This window comes from Octopus sinensis, linkage group LG11 (assembly GCF_006345805.1).
Source record: "Octopus sinensis linkage group LG11, ASM634580v1, whole genome shotgun sequence".
Lineage (NCBI taxonomy): Eukaryota > Metazoa > Mollusca > Cephalopoda > Octopoda > Octopodidae > Octopus > Octopus sinensis.
The window spans coordinates 62,150,227-62,164,730 of NC_043007.1; the positions used below are offsets into that span (position 1 = coordinate 62,150,227).

Genomic DNA, 14,504 nt, shown 5'->3' on the forward strand with positions numbered 1-14,504 from the left:
CAGCAACGAAATCTATTGTTCTCAACAATATGTCTATCCTTCTGGCTGGTTTTGGATATCAAAAAACAAGACCTCCCTAAGCCAAAGTCATCATGTACTACCTACTTGTTAACATACGGTGCTGCCTACCTATTATATAGGCTGCTGTCTAGCTATTATCAACTATATCTAACTTATATCTTGTGCAACCTACTAGTTATAATATAGGGTGATGCCTATCATATGGTAAGCTAAATGCTATCATATAAAGTGTTTCCTTGGTGCTACGCTATAGTAAACTGCCTTACTGTTATCACAGAAAATACTGACCATCATTATCATGTAGGATGTTGCTTATACATCATGTAGGATAGCACTTAACTGTTGACATACAGGATGCTGCGTAACTCAATAGCAGCCTGTGTGCATATTACAAAAATCTAACTACATCCATGCAAATCTGAAAAATGGCAAGGGCGAAAATTAAGTAGATATTTCAATTCAGCGATAAGTAAACATCTGCATGCCTGAAAAATAAATGAATTCCAAGAATATTAGATAAGTTAGGGTTTGAGGCAAGGGTTGTTGCTTGTGGTAGTAGTGGTGGTGGTAAAAATAAACAGTTAGAGTCCAGGCTGCATCTGTGAGAGCCCAAAGCAGAAAAAAAATGAAAAATTAAAAATTAAACAATAAAAATTTTAAATGCAAAAAAAAATTGCGTACAAATGGTTATTATATGCCTCCCAACGTCGTGGGACGTTGGACGGAGGGCCCGATTAAACTGCTCAGGGTCTGGTTTGGGCCGGACCTCCAGATGGAGAAAAACTGGAGCGAGGTCACAGGCAAGGTGACGGCCATAAACCCAGACCTGGTCTGGGAAGACGCTATCGTTGCTAGGGAGGGCTGAGGTTGCACAGGTGTTTATAGCATCTGTGATAACTTACCGACTAACCGTTGTGCCTTACCCCGTTGTGTGACTGACCAAGCTGGAACGGATCCTTTTCCGCTTTTTTGTGGAATGGGAAACCACCACTTGTGAAGCGCTCCATCTGCTGTCAGAAACCGTTAAAGGGTGGGTTGGGGATGCCTTGGCTGATGCGCAATGCGCTGAGGTTGAGCTATCTCTGGTTCTACCTGGATGGTGAACGAGTGTGATCACTGCATGTCAGGTTTTTCCTGCCACAATTGACGTCCCTGCGGGACGTAGACACATGGATCACGCGGAGACCAAAAATGAGCGAATGGCAGAGGGAGTGCGACATGCACTCTGTTCTCTGTTCTCCCGAGCAAGCAATACCGGCAGCGGGGCTACCACTACGGATTTTTATAGCGGGTTTGTAGAGCACATGTCCGATGACGTCCTGGAGGAAACTCTAGGCTTCGATGGGGACCAAGCTTGACAACCTGTTCGGAAGAACATTCGAGCCGAAGTATCTGGACAACTTCCAGAAATCCCTGGCCTAGTTGTGCCACCGATCGGCTTTGCCATTTCGAGAGAGGTTGTCAAGGCATGGTGTTGGTACCCTACCCACAATGCAACACTGCCGACGCACAAGGAATTCGCCGACCATGAAAGCCTATAAGCGCAACATTTTGACAGCTACATGCCCAGAAACTAACTGGAAGAAAATAAAGAAGCCTGCACATACAACCTTTTCGGCACGCACACGCTTTTCGTCTCGCACCGACGTACAAACTCTGCATTGTCTTTGAACTTTTGCACGTACACAAGACTCTCACATAGACTTTCAACAACTATTTTTCTTTGCATGCACATCTTCTTTTCACTTTCAGCCGTACACGTTTAACCAAGGACACTATTTTCAGCTAAGTTATCATTTTTGCTTATTTTATTGTTCTGTTTGCACTGCACACTTTCATTTGTTTACGAGTTACACATATTCCACGATGCACACATTCCGCAATGCACATATTCCACGATGCACACATTCCGCAATGCACATATTCAATGAAGCACATTCCGCAATGCACACATTCCGCGATGCATAAATTCCGCGACGACTCATTTCACTAAAACAGCTAAATTCATGGGCATATCTTTTTGAATGTTCTTTATTATTATTCATATTTTGCATGTACTTTTTTTTCGTTCACTTTGAAAATGTTTGTATTGTTGCATACACACAGGCATGCACCTTTCCTCGGCACCTGGCCTTGCACACGCATCTGCACACATTTTTTATACACATGTAACGAACTTAGTGTGTGAATATCTTCTCTTGTACTTTCGGGGTACAAGAAAGCAATCACTAGCCGTTGCTTTAATAATCCAGAATTCTACCAGTCAGAAACAACAAGACGCAGACGTAAAATATATATATACTACTTTATTCTCTTTCTTGGTAACAATAACAATAAGTGTGTTATCTGATGTCCTTGGTTCGGGGCGCGCAAGGCTGAAAGTTAATCGATTGTAATATTTACAATATTCAGCCGCTAAAACCAGAACGGATTCAAGATGGCGTCGAACAGGGAAGTTGAATGTGGTCGGCAACAATTTGGTTAAAGGCATTCGGCCGACTGCTGCTAGAATCAAGTCCTGACGGAGAGAGAATATACGTGACCGTTGCCTTCGATAGCCATGTCTCAAAGTCCCCGCTGCTGCTGGACGCTGGTGGTCAACGTCTTACGACCCCCTTGCCTCGGCTAACTGCTACGTAGCAAAAGGGTTCTTCTTCCGGTGCTTCGCGCATGCGCGAGAGGGCCCTTCCTCTCTCTGCCTTGGTAAAGGCACCAACACGCGCGAAAATAGAAAATGGACGGTGCGCGCGCGCGCACCGTTATAGTATCACTACACACACATACATGCATCATACATACCTTTCTCGCTTGTTCTTCATGCTCCCTGCATCCTTGTAGACACAACTCGCCTCTGTAAGACCCTAGGTCGATCACGTATACATAGAGAAATTTGTTTGCCTTTTATGACGCGCCAGCATGCCATACTTTTGCTCCTGCACGTTCAAGCTACTTAATACCTCATGCATCAACTGGCATATCCAGTACTGCTTTAATCACTGGCATATTCAACACTGTACATTGTATTTGTAATCACTGCACTAGCAGTGCTGCCTCAACCCTGCGCACGCATTTACACACACACACAACTCTATTATGCCTCTACTGCCTTTATTTCAACACGTCTGTGTCAGCTCAACTCTTTTCCCGACTCGATGCACGTCGGGTGTTCATATGCTCTCTACGCTCGTGTTAGACATAATTTCCTTTGCTAGACCTGTTTGGTCACGTAATGAATAGAGAAAATAATCTGTCTCGTGCATAATTCCAGTTTGCTACACTGTCGTTCTTGCTAACCTCAGCAATTACCCACAACAACAGCACCAGACACATCTCACTTCTGAAAATCCTTCTAGGCATTTCACACACTGCAATCCTGCAGGAAGATCTTCGATGTCATGGATTGAGAATACACTCACTCGCTCACCTGAGCTTATTTTACAGTGAATTTTCATACGTGCACCTGCACTCGTATATACGGCCTCACGTGCACGCACGTTTTAACTCCTTTTCCGTACTGCCCAGTCGCTGGCTGCACATTTTGGCACGCAAAGCGACACCGCCATTCAGACTCACTTGAATAAATATCTGTCCCGTATACACTTCAATGATCTTCTCTCCCGATATGCAAACTTTTTCCTTGGCTATGCATTTCTTGCTCTTCCTCGATCGTTCGTTTCCTTTTCTCGGAACCTCTCTGGAGGTGATGATGTGAACTTCATGCAGGTATAGCGTGGATTCGATCCTCGATCACCAAATTTCACTTAACAGTTCAACAGCACTTTTCTCACGGTAAAACAATAGTCTTTCTGTGAATGACTGCAGTTACATTTATCAGATGCCTTCGCTAAGCAGAATAATGTCTTTGCCACTTGACCCCTGCTAACTTTTTGTATGCGGTGGAGAGTTAAATTGACAGAACAATAGACGTCCCAAAATACCTATTGTTTGGATAACGGTATGTATCTCTTTCTCGCGATCTGACGATAATTATATATACAGAAGATTCCCAAGCAAAAGTTAGTGAGAACCGAGTTTGGCTGACCGGTTGAACAAAATGCCGTCGCTAAAAAAAGGGCGAAAAGGATAACTATGGTAACTCACCAGCGAAGCATTTGTTTCGTCCCACCACTCTCACTTTCACTCACAAACTTTCTTTTCTCTGTAATATTACCATATCTCTCTATATGTATTACTATGAGATCGTGTACACACATACCGACCGAAATTAACTCTTTTTACCTCGCATGTTTTTCCATTTACTAGTTATTGATACCAACCCGTCATGGTTTTGGATAAATACAAAGTAACGGTAAATAAATATTTCTTTAAGACTTCGATCGCTGTTCTTCTTCCATCTTGCATACTGGCAACCAACACCTTAACAACAACAACCGTTACAACTGATGATGACTCCGACGTTCCATCCAATTGTTTATCAATTATTGTTTAACCGTTACATATACATATAGGTAAAACATTAATGAGTGCGTGCGTTACATAAATCATCTTTTCAAGATTAAATAAAAAGACAACAAACGAAAATATGACATACCTATATATATATACACGTTTTTTTAATTATATCCATAGGTATTTCATATTTTCCAATTGTTGTCTTTATATATATGTGTGTGTGTGTGTGTGTGTGTGTGTGTGTGTGTGTGTGGAGATATGCTGTGACTGCGAAGATCCGACAGATAACGTGAGTTCAAGGCTGTTTCCTACAGCAGCTTCACATAGAAGCCCCAGCCCATCCAAAGTACCTTGGATCGCAGGACGGCCTGTTGTGTTTACTTTGGATCGTAGGGTGACCTGCTGTGCTTGAGGAGACCTATTGAGTCAAGTACATCAACATCAAAAATCAAATGGAAATTGTAGTTGTGATACCTGTGCCGGTGGCACATAAAAAGTATCATCCGAACGTGGTCGTTGCCAGCCTCGCCTGGCCCCTGTACCGGTGGCATATAAAAAGTACACACCTCACCCACGGAGTGGTTGGTGTTAGGAAGGGCATCCAGCTGTAGAAACACTGCCAGAACAGACTGGAGCCTGGTGCAGCCTCCTGGCTTCCCAGACCCCAGTCGAATCGTCCAACCAATGCTAGCATGGAAAACGGACGTTAAACGATGATGATGATGATATATATATATATATTATATATATATATATATATATATACATACACACACACACACACGTTTTTTTTAGAAAAAACATAAATCCAGAGTAGGGCAGTCAATATTAAGTACTGTTAATGATTGAACTGAATTATGATGATTATTCAGGCAAATATTGATATAAGTTTACGGTGGGAGATAATGACTTAACGATCAAACGTGTGCCATTGCATTGTTTTGGGGGAACCAAATTTCTAATGAGCATTATAGGGGCACCAACTTTAAGTTTGAGAATGTGTGGTGGTAGTCCGGGGTGCTCAAAGGAATTGAGTACCTCTATTGGATAGTTGATGACGTACTCTGGCTCAGGAGTTGTATCGATAGACTTATATACATAGACTTCCCCAGGAATGAGTTTTAGCATTTCATCATTAATATGGTGAACAGTTTTATTTCTCGGGGCCAGAATAGCCCTTTGGCCAATCCAATCCATATTCTGATAATTAGCTTGTAGATCTGGGAACACTGCATCTCTGAGATCAGAAGGCGTTTTAACAATGGTACAAATGGAATCGATGGCAATATTACTATTTTCATCCCCTGGTATTTTGCCTTCGCCAAGTGCAAGGAGGGTGTGAGAAAATGCTGCTGATGTGATATTACGTCGCATATGAGCACGCATATTGGTGTGAAGTTTGAGATTCTTCACCAGTGGCCACAATGTGGATGACTTAAGACACGCACTTACTGCATCAGCTCTAGTTCCTTGGGAATAACGAGAAGTGTTTGTCGGAGGTCCCCTGAAAGAAGAAGTGTTATGCTTCCCATGGGTGCTGAAGAGTGTTTGATGTCTCTGAGAGATCTATCTAGTGCCTCAAGAGTACGTCTGTGGGCCATCGTGCATTCATCCCAAACGATAAGCTTGCATCGTCTGAAGACTTCTGCCTGATCGGAACTGTTACTGATGTTGCAAGTTGGTGTCTCAGTCTTCGCTAAGTCAAGCGGAAGCTTGAAAGTGGAGTGAGCTGTCCTGCCGCTTGGCAACAAAGTAGCCGCAATTCCAGATGATGCCACAGCTAGGGCAATGCCTTGTGTTCGCCTAATCTCAGCCAATATTAATTTGTTGACAAAAGTTTTCCCAGTGCCCCCAGGAGCGTCCTGGAAAAAAATCCTCCCAGTTTTGGCCCGGACTGAATTAACAACGGAGTTGTAAGCGAACTTGTGTTCTGGAAGGAGCTTTGGCACATTGTCGGCTATGTACTCGGCAAGCTCATCAACATTAAAACATGTCTCACGCAGCAAATGTGAAGACAGAGTGTTTGTGCCTTCCCGGTTTGTTGAAGGTAGGCCATAGACCGCAAGGCACTACCGCCCATATCAAGTACAGTATCTTCGAACGTAGTTTGTTACCACACAGCCACACCTGCCCCTATGTATGTGTGTGTGTGTGCGTGTGTGTGTATGGGTAGATATATTATGCATGTATATATGTGTATATATATATGTGTATATATATATGTGTACATATTACATGTACATCTATATATATATATATATTATATATATATATATATATATATACATACACACACACACACACGTTTTTTTAGAAAAAACATAAATCCAGAGTAGGGCAGTCAATATTAAGTACTGTTAATGATTGAACTGAATTATGATGATTATTCAGGCAAATATTGATATAAGTTTACGGTGGGAGATAATGACTTAACGATCAAACGTGTGCCATTGCATTGTTTTGGGGGAACCAAATTTCTAATGAGCATTATAGGGGCACCAACTTTAAGTTTGAGAATGTGTGGTGGTAGTCCGGGGTGCTCAAAGGAATTGAGTACCTCTATTGGATAGTTGATGACGTACTCTGGCTCAGGAGTTGTATCGATAGACTTATATACATAGACTTCCCCAGGAATGAGTTTTAGCATTTCATCATTAATATGGTGAACAGTTTTATTTCTCGGGGCCAGAATAGCCCTTTGGCCAATCCAATCCATATTCTGATAATTAGCTTGTAGATCTGGGAACACTGCATCTCTGAGATCAGAAGGCGTTTTAACAATGGTACAAATGGAATCGATGGCAATATTACTATTTTCATCCCCTGGTATTTTGCCTTCGCCAAGTGCAAGGAGGGTGTGAGAAAATGCTGCTGATGTGATATTACGTCGCATATGAGCACGCATATTGGTGTGAAGTTTGAGATTCTTCACCAGTGGCCACAATGTGGATGACTTAAGACACGCACTTACTGCATCAGCTCTAGTTCCTTTGGGAATAACGAGAAGTGTTTGTCGGAGGTCCCCTGAAAGAAGAAGTGTTATGCTTCCCATGGGTGCTGAAGAGTGTTTGATGTCTCTGAGAGATCTATCTAGTGCCTCAAGAGTACGTCTGTGGGCCATCGTGCATTCATCCCAAACGATAAGCTTGCATCGTCTGAAGACTTCTGCCTGATCGGAACTGTTACTGATGTTGCAAGTTGGTGTCTCAGTCTTCGCTAAGTCAAGCGGAAGCTTGAAAGTGGAGTGAGCTGTCCTGCCGCTTGGCAACAAAGTAGCCGCAATTCCAGATGATGCCACAGCTAGGGCAATGCCTTGTGTTCGCCTAATCTCAGCCAATATTAATTTGTTGACAAAAGTTTTCCCAGTGCCCCCAGGAGCGTCCTGGAAAAAAATCCTCCCAGTTTTGGCCCGGACTGAATTAACAACGGAGTTGTAAGCGAACTTGTGTTCTGGAAGGAGCTTTGGCACATTGTCGGCTATGTACTCGGCAAGCTCATCAACATTAAAACATGTCTCACGCAGCAAATGTGAAGACAGAGTGTTTGTGCCTTCCCGGTTTGTTGAAGGTAGGCCATAGACCGCAAGGCACTACCGCCCATATCAAGTACAGTATCTTCGAACGTAGTTTGTTACCACACAGCCACACCTGCCCCTATGTATGTGTGTGTGTGTGCGTGTGTGTGTATGGGTAGATATATTATGCATGTATATATGTGTATATATATATGTGTATATATATATGTGTACATATTACATGTACATCTATATATATATATATATATACATCTACACATAAAATACAAAATACAAAGTTATATCTTGATATCGCTAGTGATAACAATACTCAAAATATATAACAGACTGGAATTGTAGTCTCTTGCAATTTCGATCAATTGGATCTTGTCCTCCCTCTTGTATAGAAGTGTACGGCTGCAGCGAAATTCATTTTTGGACTTTCTTCTATCGAAGGCATTTTAACAAAAATGCTTCCGTAAAGACGGTGAAAATATTGTCAATTTCCCCAAACAGGGACACAATTCAATTTTTAAACAATAACCAAAGCCCCTTCTCCGAAAGGGGGAGGGTTACGGTTTACAATTATTTAACAAATGCAACACAACAACGTTTGCCTGACAAGGAACCAACAAACGTGATTACAATAGTCAAACAGTAATAATAATAACAACAAACCTTTTTAATTTATCCCCATTTATGTGAAACCACTTATTCAAGTTCAAGTCATAGATGCAATTTTATACGAATTGCTAATACACACACACACACATAATAAGGGTGAAAAATTGAATATTAATTTGATTAATATGAATTGAAAACCAGTGGTGTAGCATATAAGACCATAGCGGATCTTCCTCTAGCAAAAAGGATGACCTCTATTAATGGCTCATCCCTGTTACACACACACACACACACACACACACACACACACACACACTCACACACACACGCACACACACACACACACACACCTTAGCTTACAATTTTCTTTCAACAATTGACACTGTCTTAAAAAGTATATGTTTGCGTGTCTATGTGTGTAAAGAGGAAGTGGGAGTAATAGGCGGAGTAAAGCCTTTGAAGTGAGAGAGGGAAATCGTAAAATATTGAGTTTTCTCGAATTTTTGCTTAATTGGGGGTGAAATTGAAAGAAATTTATATGCCATGACCGAATGGATGTACTTGAAAAATCATAGGTAAACTCCAATTGAAGAAATTGTGTGAGGAGTAAATCATTATGTATTTATTTGTTTCTGTTTGCTCTGTATTTTTTTTTGAGTAGTGGTTTAAGGTACACTTGCAAAGAGAAAGTATGAGAAATTATGGTAATAGCATGAGTGAAGCAGTTGAAATTAGAGAGGCAAATCGTAAAATATTTACTTTTCTCGAATTTTTGCTTAATTGGGGGTCAAATAGAAAAAACTTTACATGCCATGACCCAATCGAATCTACTTGTAAAAATCGTAGGTAAATTCCAATTGAAGAAATTCTATATTGTAGAATTGTATTAAAAAGGAACATGGGAACAGGCAGAGAAAATCTGCCTTTTATCATAAGAGATGTATGTATGTACGTGTGGCTATATATACATGCGCGTAGGTGCGTGTGCATGCGTGTGTGTGTGTGTGTGTGTGTGTGTGTGTGTGTGTGTGTGTGTGTGTGTGTGTGTGTGTGTGTGTGTGTGTGTGTGCGTGCGTGTGTGTTTTGTGTGTTTGTTGTATGCATGCATATTTCCTTTAAATAAAATAATCCCTTAGATCATATGCCAACCCAGCTGGTTTTTCTTTCTTTTTTTTTTTTTAGATATGGTACGTTTCTCTTATTTCGGCTTTTCAGATAGGAATTTCCTTGAGTTTGAAGAGCCGAAAGAAATAACACAAAGTATTTTGTCCAGCGCTTAAACAGTTTTGCCTGCTCGCTACCTTAAAAGCAGCATAAATCATACAACACCAATTAACACACTAATAAACACACAATTTTCATAAAAATTGGACAAAAAAGAAAACTGGCAACATTTGTAACCAGTATAAATCATAAAACTAACAACAAAACGCTGTTTAATGTAATTAGCATAATCATAAATAACAACAACAGCTACATCACGCTCAAATCATATATTCACAGTACGACACCAAACGAAAGCCCTTAGCAAGTATTTTCCAAAAACAGCCATCAAAAAGCACACGGTGACGGTAAGAATACAAAACGACAAATTCGCCCATTCTCCTGTACCACGATTTCAACCCCTTCCTTCCAAAATGAATAAGGAACTCTAAAAATACATAAGCCTCGCGGTCAGACAAAATCACAACTGAAATACGAAGAGCGTGAAGGAAGCCTAGCATACACTAATGTCTACAACGACCAAATTCTTAGAATCTGGAAGCTAGACGAAATCAAAATTATCCAGGTGAAGTAATATCACACAGAACTATTATCTTCCTATGCACACTTCAAAAATTCTAGAGCGGTTAATCCTTAATATCTCACACATCCTTCCCCGCAATACTTCAGATCATGACCACAACACACAACCACCTCAACTATTCATGGACTTAACTCTGAAAATACATGATCGCAACGACAACGACAAAAAAAAATTAATAAACACCCACACGTACCGTTCTAATTACCATCCACATCAACAAAGCTTTCGCGTTCATTCCTCGCTATCCACTCGTACAAATAATTTCAAAACCACCTCAAGAAACAACACAAAAGTTTCGCCAGCAAACTACTTTTCAGACCACCAAACCAAATTAGTGTTAAAAAATATTTCCTGCGACTGACATTCCCTTTCCCTCGCCCCCAATGGGCCACCACAAAGATCCAAACCTTCATTCATTCTTCTCCGTCTTCGCCTACACGACTTTGTCACATCTCCGGAAAACATACTATCCCGTATGCAGATGTCATCACTCTCACGTCCTCTAGCCACTAATCTAATCCTATTTAAATTACAAAGAAACCTGGCTCCACAGACTTACCAAATCCCCTTTTGCCTCTTACCAACAACACCAGAGAACATCGCTTACAGCTAACAGTTACGCACAACGCTATAAGCATTATACGTGCAAACTGGAGAAAGACAAAAATACTAGGAGTTATGAACAACTTTTCTACAATATTTAGATCATACAGATAACTTAGTAAAGAAAGCAAGACAACGCACGAACATACTTAGAGCAATCAGAGGGACCATTTTTTTAAATCTAAGGGGAAAAAAAAATGACAATGTTCTAAAAGAAAAACAACAATGGTGTACAAACAATATCTTGGATACATCATGGACTCTGCCAGACTTGCCTGAACGCCCTGTCTCTCAAAGAACAAACCACAATAAACTACGAAAAATATAAAACAACCGACTACGCATCATAACAAGTTGTATGCAGCCTACCCCGACAAACTACTAACAAAAAGAAACAAAACCATTTAAAATGAAAGAAAACCAGTTGGACATATGAGAGTTTGTTGCTGCAAGTTACAAACTACCACAGCTTTTATCACTACATGAAGAACCACTTCCAAATATATACAACACATATACAACACCGCAGAGACTTTCTACTACATTCTAAAACCACCCCTCTCTCACTTAGTCCGTAAAAGCATATAAAAATAAACACAGATATAACTGCAATATCAATTGTACTGAGTTGAATATCTCCGTCAGAATGTGCAAGGGAGCAGCAACTGCCTGCTCTGACCTGTCTATCCCGCTCACCTGCGCTGTAGTCTTTACATAAATCTACGAGTATACAGGAATGATCTGGGAAATCGAAAAAGCGGTGTGTCCCGGATTCTCATGTCGCACCTCATACAATATAACACTGTTGCACACACGTAATATAACAATGCATGCCGGAGTATTCAGTGTTGTACGTGTTTAGACGGACAGACGATACAACTGGAAAGAACAATTTTTGACATATAAGTGTGTCATAGGACTGCTCGATGAGGGCTAACTTGGGACAACACAAAACTACTTACATTGAGGACTTTGATAAACCAATCAGCTTTATGTGTCTCAACAAATTCAGGTTGCACAATTTATATGTAGAAACATCAATGGATTCAGATAATCGATTCAGAATAACATGCGTTATTGAGAGAGATGTTATTTTTAGCTGGTCACTCGATCTGTTAAATGTAGAACAACAGTGGCGGTGGAGTAGAGCTAGATGTGCAAACCACACAGGGCAATCACTTTCTAAACGTGTGTTTGTTGTAGTCGGAGGTATGTTACATTTAAGGAAGAATGTGGATACTGCACAGGAGTGGGGTGGGGGTACAAATCTCAAGCTATGCCACAAAGTACATACCTCCAAAGTACACACTATTGTCTGAGAGAGAGAAAAAAATGGATATTGGATAATGTAAACCGAAATATGTGATCGGTGAAAAGAAGATGGATATTTGTGCTTGATCACAAATCTCAATCAGGAATACCTTGAGTCAAAGCATCAATAACAACGAGAATAATAATAACATAGAGGGAAGCAGATATATTTCATTCTTCTATATTTCAGATATATATTTCAGACTTATCTGTAAAGTTAATTTGTCGAAATTTTCGTCAAAAAGAAATGCAGAGAAAAATTTTTCGAAATAAATTCAATGTACTTACCTAAATAAATTTGCCAGTCTTCAGTGCTGAAAGCTTTGACAAGAGACCGACCGATAAAAAACAGCAGTGAAGAACTTGCTATGAGCGCTTCAGGTAAACAACATTGCATCAATCTCATGAAAATCACTGTTATGACTGGTATTACAAATGACGAGACTGCTCCATAGTTTCCAATCTTTACAGAATCCCAGCAGAAAGGCGAATTTAGGACATAGAGTGTATCAATATCAAATTGTCCAATGACGCTTTGTGACAATGCTGCAAAAGCTAACAGACAAAGCCAGAACTTCAATTTGTTGGGTTTAGGTTTATTTTTGCTACCAGTATAAAATTTTAGCGTTCTGAGAATGCTTTTCTTCGGAGAAAGATCTGAAAAACTTCCTTTTTTCACGGTTTCTGGAACAATAAATATGAAGATAATCGAACTGAATATTGAGAGACTTGTAGCAAATACAAGCGGCCAAAAGAATCCTGTTGCACGAATGAAATAACCGGCAGACATATTTGCCAATCCAAAACAAACATGGAAAATACTATCTGATGCTACAAGAAAGAATGACCGCTTTTCGTTCTTTGGTGTAATGTCTGCTGTATAGGCATATGTTACCAAAATAGACAAAAAATAACTCCCAGAAAAGCCTTCAGTCATGTATCCTAATATCAAATATTCTGTACGGAGGTGAAATTTCATCACAATACCATATATAACGTATTTTATCATGTGTCCGAATGCATTGAGAAGAAATACTGCTTTTCTGCCAAGAACATCGGTCCATGATCCAGCGATAAGGACCGTAATGATGCTTGGTATTCCATAACATAGAGAAAAATATTGCAACCATTGTGCATTGATAGCTTGGACTTGCTGTTGGATGGCATAACCAGGCAAAGATTTATTAACGAAGCAGTGCCCCAGACGTAAGTTATCGTCATCACTGGAATGGACTGTGATGTTCGATTCTTCAAGGTACTCCTTACTGATTTTTGCGTAAAGGAATTGCGTCATCACAGGATAACCGATCGCCGAGGCGCACGACTGGAGTACATGAACGACAAAATACATATAATGACGCCAGCTGACATTCTCCACTAAAGATTCTGATCTCTGTAGTTGTTTCTTGGAAGCAGCACCATTTTCTTCTGTAGCCATTGTGTCTTAGAGCAGAATTATTAAGGTTATATTCAGTATTTAACTTGTTTTCGCTTAGTTTTGATAGGTGTGTGCTTGTTGGCCGATATGACTTCTGTTATATAGATATGTATGCATGCATGCATGTATGTATGCATGTATGTATGTATGTATGTATGTATGTATGTTTTCACATATATGCAAGCATATATGTATAACCGTGTGTGTGAGAGAGACCGAGAGACACAAACAGACAGACAGTAGATAAAGGATATAGTAATATGTGCATATTCATATCTTATCAATACATATACACACAAAAATATATACATACATATATTCATGCATACACATACACACACACACACTCACACACACATCTGTACAGACACTCTGAGCACACATCCCCTATGTCTTTGTCTCTCTCTCTCTCTTTCTCTCACACACACATACATACATACATAACACACACGCAAGCATGCATGCATATATACATAGGAGATATGCAATCAGTCATAATCATCATGAAATGAATTTTTTTTCTTTTTCAGTATTTTTTTCCTTTCCTTATCTTTTATCGAATTCTTTCAGTTATGAAGAGAAGATTGGTGCGAAAAATGCTACGTAATAAAAGCAAAATGATTTTGGACGGAAATTCCAAAATATTCTTATTTATTTTACTTTGTTGACTTTTGCAAAGTCAGGGGTGAGTGTGATGTGTATGTAGAAACAAGTTGGACTTGAATTTCTGGGTTTTCACTTCCGCTTAGAAAGCCAGCCATTTCATAAATCAA

At 40.1% G+C, this 14,504-nt stretch overlaps 1 protein-coding gene across 1 annotated transcript in view; it reads right to left on the reverse strand.

The window, feature by feature from the left end:
- Positions 1-13,811, reverse strand: part of LOC115217678 (solute carrier family 46 member 3-like) — a 44,471-nt gene extending 30,660 nt beyond the window's left edge. The window contains exon 1 of the mRNA XM_029787428.2: positions 12,582-13,811. Coding sequence (XP_029643288.1) covers positions 12,582-13,731 — 1,150 coding nt within the window. The 5' untranslated portion in view covers positions 13,732-13,811. The remainder of the gene's footprint in view (positions 1-12,581) is intronic.
- Positions 13,812-14,504: the final 693 nt, after the last annotated feature.